This window comes from Haematobia irritans, chromosome 1, assembly GCF_050003625.1.
Source record: "Haematobia irritans isolate KBUSLIRL chromosome 1, ASM5000362v1, whole genome shotgun sequence".
Lineage (NCBI taxonomy): Eukaryota > Metazoa > Arthropoda > Insecta > Diptera > Muscidae > Haematobia > Haematobia irritans.
Window position 1 is genome coordinate 93,477,237 of NC_134397.1, and position 7,282 is coordinate 93,484,518.

Genomic DNA, 7,282 nt, shown 5'->3' on the forward strand with positions numbered 1-7,282 from the left:
TTAATAATCCATTTTAAGGAAAGCAAACTGTGTGCAAATTTGCTTTGGGCTATTCCCCATCAAGTTCTAATGAAATATGCAACAAATATGTATGATTTTATGACACTTTTTACTCATTTAGTTTTCATTTTAGTGGAAATTTGCGATTACTTTTCCTTATATAATCAAAATTATAAATGAAAATAAACATATTCCTGTAAAGTCTCGCCGAAATCTTTAGGAAAAAGAAACTGCGCGTCAAGCGAGTTAATTTTTCTGATTCATATTGAACTGTTTTAGTAACCGCGAAAACAGAACATAGTACCTACCTTAAACTCGAACTTAATACCAACCTTAAAGGTGAGTACTATGTTCATATTTTTTACAAAACCACGAAATTAAAAGTACAAAAATCTATATGAAGACGATTATATTTTTATAAAGCCTTGTGAAATAATGAATGGAAAAGATCTAAGGAATTGATTGGGAACCATTTTATATTTATAATTTAATTAATTTAAAAAAGTAACGGTGAAAACAAGCCGATTTTCAGATTGAATACTGAACATAGTACACAGCTTATGGTGGGTATTAAGTTGGAGTTTAGCCGCTAAAATCGTAATTTTTTCACGATTACTTTTCTTTAATAATCCATTTTAAGGAATACAAACTTTGTGAAAATTTGCTTTGGGATATTCCCCATCAAGTTATAATGAAATCTGCGACGAATATGTATAATTTATGACATTTTATACTCATTTAGTTTTCAATTTAAGGTGAGTATTAAGTTCGAGTTTAGCCGCTAAAATAGCTAAAGTGAAAACTAAATCAGTAAGAAAAATGCATGAAATTATACATATTTGTTGCAAATTTCATTATAACTGGATGGGGAAAAGCCCAATGCAAATTTTCACAAAGTTTGTATTCCTTAAAATGGATTATTAAAGAAAAGTAATCGTGAAAAAATGACGGTTTTAGCGGCTAAACTCGAACTTAATACCCACCTTTAGTGAACATTAGCGGCTAAAGGTGAGTTCTATGTTCGTATTTTTCACCAAAACACTAAATTAAAAGTACAAAAATCTATATGAAGACGATTATATTTTTATAAAGCCTTGTGAAATAATGAATGGAAAAGATCTAAGGAATTGATTGTGAACCATTTTATATTTATTGTTTAATTAATTTAAAAATTAACCGTGAAAACAAGCCGGTTTTCAGCTTGAATACTGAACATAGTACACAGCTTAAACTCGAACTTAATACTCACCTTAAAGGTTTGTATTAAGTTCGAGTTTAGCCGCTAAAATCGTCATTTTTTTACGATTACTTTTCTTTTATAATCCTCTTTAGGGAATACATACTTTGTGAAAATTTGCCTTGGGCTTTTCTCCATCAAGTTATAATAAAATTTGCAACAAATATGAATAATTTTATGCCTTTTGCTTACTGATTTCATTTTCACTTTAGCGATTTTAGCGGCTAAAGGTGGGTATTAAGTTCGAGTTTAGCCGCTAAAAACTTCATTTTTTCACGATTACTTTTCTTTAATAACCCATTTTAAGGAATACAAACTTTGTGAAAATTTGCTTTGGTCTTTTCCCCATCAAGTTATAACAAAATTTGCAACAAATACGTATAATATCATGCATTTTTCTTACTGATTTAGTTTTCACTTTAGCGATTTTAGCGGCTAAAGGTAAGTACTATGTTCGCTTTTCGCGTTGAAATTTTCGTGGTTACTTTATCAAAACAGTTCAATATAAAGCAGACAAATTAACTCAATTGATACGCAGTTTGTTGTTCCTCTAGATTTCGGCAAGACTTTACAGGAATAAGTTTGTTTTTACTTATAATTTTGGTTATTTAAGAAAAAGTAATCGCGAAAATAAAGTGGTTTTCAACTCGAAAATCGAACATAGTACCTACCCTAAAGGTGGGTATTAAGTTTGAGTTTAGCCGCTAAAAACGTCATTTTTTCACGATTACTTTTCTTTAATAATCCATTTTAAGGAATACAAACTTTGTGAAAAATTGCTTTGGGCTTTTATAATAAAATTTGCAACAAATATGTATAATTTCATGCATTTTTCTTACTGATTTAGTTTTCACTTTAGCGATTTTAGCGGCTAAACTCGAACTTAATACTCACCTTAAACTCGAACTTAATACTAACCTTAAACTCGAACTTAATACTCATCTTAAGGTGGGTACTATGTTCGGTTTTCGAGTTGAAAATCACTTTATTTTCGCGATTACTTTTCCTGAAATAATCAAAATTATAAATTAAAACCAAAATATTCCTGTAAAGTCTTGCCGAAATCTAGGGGAACAAGAAACTGCGCATCAATTGAATTAATTTATCTGCTTCATCTTGAACTGTTTTAATAAAGTAACCGCGAAAATTTCAACTCGAAAAGCGAACATAGTACTTACCTTTAAGGTGAGTACTATGTTCGGTTTTTTCACCAAAACACCAAATTAAAAGTACAAATATATTTATGAAGACGATTATATTTTGATCGAGTCTTGCCAAATAATGGATGGAAAAGATCCAAGGAATTGATTGCAAATTATTTTATATTTCTAAATTAGTTAATTAAAAAAAGTAACCGTGAAAACAAGTTGGTTTTCAGCTTGAAAACTGAACATAGTACTCAGCTTTAAAGTGAAAACTAAAGGTGAGTATTAAGTTCGAGTTTAGCCGCTAAAATCGCTAAAGTGAAAACTAAATCAGTAAGAAAAAGGCATGAAATTATACGTGAAAAAATGACGTTTTTATCGGCTAAACTAGAACTTAATACCCACCTTAAAGATTGTCATTTCATTCTCAACAACAAGGGACGTTTTATTTTTTCGTTGATATATATGGTGAAAGTTTGTGGCGAGTGTAAGGCGGAAGTTTCTAATTCTTCAGATGTGATGCTATTTGCGGTCGGGTATTCCACTCGAATTGTGTTCGCTTAATGCAAGAACATATAAAATTATTATTAAATAATCCAAATTTTTTTTTGGCGTTGCGATTGTTGTTATTGGCAGAGTTTAACAAAAGGCACCGAACTACAAAAATTCATTCTATATTTATTTAAAGGCAGTTTACAAAGAAGAATAAATAAAAATTTGAAAAAACAATTTGTTTTATAAAACATGATTTTACAAAGCTACTTTGATTAAAAATAAAGAAATACAAAACATGTGTTTCTAAAACAAGTTAATTTGCATTCAACACCCCTTCTCAATTTGACTTCATAGCATCATCATTTATAAAATAGTATTTTGTAGAGATATGTTTGCTTCACCGACTTCCAGCAGAAGGAATTCACAAAATATCCATTTTAAACTGATAATAGCATATGAATTAAACTGACGATGTGATGCACATTTTCATCCAGAAGTTGTTGATTTCAACAATTTGTTGTTTTTAACTATTTTAATTGGTTGCACTTGTAATGTTCCTGGAAACTTTTTCTTGTCGATAAGCCACTCATTTTCATTGGTCAGCTTCTTAATGTTTGCAAGAATGTAGCATCCAAAGATTTTAGTTTTCTGCAAAGAGATTTAAATTTAGTGACTTCTCTAAAGTGTTGATTTAATTTTTCATATTGACGTACCAATTATTATAAACTATTTGAAGCAGTTCCAGTTAATTGTCCACCATTTTTCATCGGTCAGCTTTTTAATGTTTTCAAGAACGTAGAATCCATAATTTTAGTTTTCTGCAAAGAGATATACATTTAGTGACTTCCTTAAAGTTTTATTTCATTTTTTCTTTTCACTTACCTATTTTTATAAACTATTTGGTTATTTGTCTAAAATTTTCCATTTTTTTATTTCTTGCAATTGACCACGAACTTCGTTGCACAAATAAGTATTGAAAACCACATGGTTTTTTCGTTGCATTTTAGGGTAGTGTTTTGTCAAAGTTTTCTCATATTGTCTTCAACACCTTTTCAAAAATTTCGTCAACATTTTGGCAAATTGGAAGTAATTCGCAAACAATTTGAAGATGTATTGAAGATGAGTTATTTCAAGTCAAGTTGAATTTATGTTGAAAATTATATTTACCCTCAAACTGAAAAGTTGTTGCATTTGAAAAACGCTCATCCTGTGTTTATTGGGTAGGTAGCTGTTACCGCAGCTTCTCCCCAATATTATTTTGGCATATCTGCATCAATCAGCATGCATCGGATTCCACATTGCTTTAAGAAATTACTAACATCATTGCTAGTGTATTCTCCTCCATTGTCCGACCTTATGACTTTTGGATATCTCCCAAATTTAGTCTTTACCATATTACAGAATTCTTTTAGTTTTGTGGAGACTTGCGACTTTCGGCCCAGTAAATATATTACCATATATCTACTAAAATCGTCAATGACAAAATAACGCTTACCCCCGGGAGTAACCTTTTCCATTGGTCCACACACATCGCTATGAACAAGATCCAATACCTCATCGCTATTATGTTCCGACATTTTGGGAAAAGTACTTTTCGATAACTTTCCTTTTAAGCACACCTGACATTTATCTTCATAATTACATGTTTTTGTATAATCTCCATAAAATTCTCTCAACATTCTTTTTACGCATTCGATATCACGATGACCAAAGGATCTATGCCATTCGTGGATTAACTTTAAATGACTTACCGTCAAAACCTTTTGATTTGAATTTGAAGTCCTCAGTTTATATAGACCATTATGAATTGTAGCAATCGTACAAATTTTATCTTTGAAATATATCTCACATTCGTTTCCATTGAAAATTATTTTAAATCCTCTTTCGGCCAATTTTTTGACTGATAACAAATTGCTTTCAATGTTTGGAACATATAAAACATCCTTAATCTGCACTTTCTTTTCATTTCCCTTGCCATCTAAAATATCCAAGTATCCATTACCTTTTCCGGAAGATTTTAGTTTATATCCATTTGCGACAGTTATAGTATTCATACAATTGTTATCCAAACAGTTGTTGTCAACATTGTTACATTGTTGGACGTGTTTTCAAGTTGCTCCAATTAAAATTAAAATTTCATTGTGAATATCTCGCTTAACTTGTGCTAAAACCGGTGCTTAACGTGATCTAAAGCTTTTGCATTCTGTTCGACATATTTCGTTTGAGCTGTTTTGTGTTGAAAGCTGTATTTTTATAAAGTTTTATAAAACTGCAAAACATCGAAAGCAATACAAATATTTCAGTTTTTGTTGTTGTTTCGTGGTTTCTGTAAACAAAGAGAAAAGGCGCTTTGACATGTGAGTACACAAATTAGAAACGTCAGCTTACTCCTCACTCAATAGTGTTGGCCACTGTTCTCCTTCTGTTTTGATTGATAAAAGCTCACTTCAAAAGTTTTTCTGTGGTTGTTGATCAGGCTAAGTACTAATCACTGGTTGTTGAAATAGCTAAGTACTGAATTTGCTAACCTAAACTCAACTCTGATTTTGTATATGCCTAGAAGTATACTTTGGATTTTACGTATTAAATTTCACTTTTGATTTCAAGTCTGAATCATATATATATTCATTGCGAAATTGTTGGAAATATATTTGTATCCACATTCTTGTCTTTCACATATTAAGAAAAATTGAAAAAATGGCTTGCCCTATACCATCGTGTCGTATCACTAAATTGGATGAACAAATGATTTCGTGCTGGATTTGTTCAACAAGTTACCATTCAAAATGTGCGCAATTAGCAGCACGCACAATTGACAACTTACGTGAAGATAAGGGTCTGCGGTGGTGCTGTGAAAAGTGCAAACATATTGATGGCGAGTTTTTTACCTTTTTTAAAAACTGTAGAGCCAGACTCGATGATATTTCGAGGGATTTTGATTTGATCTCAGATCGCTTTAAAAAATATAAGAATATTCTTGATAATTCTTCAAACTTGGACATAGTGTTACAATCACCAACTGAAAATTCCAGAAAAAGGAAGAAATCTAAATCTAACAAGAATTCATCTAATAATGAGATTGAAACAATTTCTCCGACACTAGTTAACACCAATAATAATATTCAGGATTCAGAGACTGTTGTCATTCCTACTAACAACGCTGAAACTGCACCTTTACCTATTCCACCTATTATTATTACCCCGTCGCATTCGAATTCACTGAACACTGGAACAGTAGTGGCACCAGCTACTGTGTTAACTAATACTAATGCATTCTTTTCTCCTTTTAATACACCTACAAATCAATCGCCTGCTGGTTCAGCTCCAAAACCTTTAAGGGTCTTACCCCCAATGAAAACCATTTTTGCTGCCCGTTTTGCTCCAGAAACAACTGAGGATGATATTCATTACTACATAAAATCAAAACTGAATGCAAATGTAGACATTAAGGTATCTAAACTGCAATTTGTAGAGAGGAGGAACAAGTCGTCATTCAAAATTTTCGTACCTGAGGACATTTTTGACACAGTGGTCAATCCGGAATTTTGGTCTTACAGAGCTGTGGTGCATGAATTTGTTTTTAGAGATAGAGTTGCCCGCTTACCTGCACGTCCCGTTGAGCAATCAAAAAACTGAATAAAACCCTGTCTGATACGAATTTTACTTTAGTTTATCAGAATGTCAGGGGACTTAACACAAAATTATGCAACCTATATACGGATAGCTTTGGCTTTGATTATGATTTGATTATATTTACTGAAACCTGGCTTCAAAGTAATATCTTAAATACTGAAATCTTATGCGACAAGTACCAGATTTATAGATGTGACCGTACAACTGGTTTGAAGAAATCTGGTGGCGGCGTCCTAATTGCTGTTTCTTCGAAATTTGCTTCATCAAAAATTGATATTCCAAATGAACTTCAAATTGAATATATAGGAGTGAAAATAAGGTGCGGCCATAATTCATTGTTTGTGACTTGCTTCTATATTCCTCCTGGTTCTTGTAACGATGTTTATAATGCTCATTTGACTGCTATCCAATCGGTCCTATCTACTGCGAGATCCTCTGATTTGATTGTTTTGTCTGGTGATTTTAACATTCCATCTATTACATGGAAATATTGTGAGGAAATGAATTACTCCGTACCAATGCTAAGAAATGGATATCAATCTGAATTTGTTGAAAACTTGTTAAAAGATGGTCTTTTTCAAATTAGCAACATACAAAATTCGAATAATAAATTACTTTATTTTTTACAAATGAACTAAAAGATGTGTTTTTATCACGCGTCAATGCCGTTGTAAATCCTGAAGATGTTCATCATCCCACTGTCTGTATGGATATAAATATGTCTTTTTCGAGATCTATGCGAAATAAACTCGTATTGAAAACTGATAAAATA

General features: G+C 31.7%; 1 protein-coding gene and 1 long non-coding RNA gene across 2 annotated transcripts; one reads left to right on the top strand and one right to left on the bottom strand.

The window, feature by feature from the left end:
• Positions 1–3,481: 3,481 nt before the first annotated feature.
• LOC142240074 (uncharacterized) lies at positions 3,482–3,908 on the bottom strand. The gene is made up of 2 exons (XR_012723166.1): positions 3,760–3,908; positions 3,482–3,695 (listed from the first exon to the last, which is right to left on the bottom strand). It is a non-coding gene; the product is annotated as an uncharacterized LOC142240074 (long non-coding RNA).
• A 1,666-nt stretch (positions 3,909–5,574) lies between these two features.
• On the top strand, positions 5,575–6,513 carry LOC142228387 (uncharacterized). The gene has a single exon (XM_075298807.1). The coding sequence runs from the start codon at positions 5,575–5,577 to the stop codon at positions 6,511–6,513; it is 939 nt and encodes a 312-aa protein (XP_075154922.1).
• The last annotated feature ends 769 nt before the right edge of the window (positions 6,514–7,282 follow it).

Excerpts from the sequence above, each read along its gene's own strand:
- LOC142228387 (XM_075298807.1), top strand. The coding sequence starts at position 5,575 with ATGGCTTGCCCTATACCATCGTGTCGTATCACTAAATTGGATGAACAA.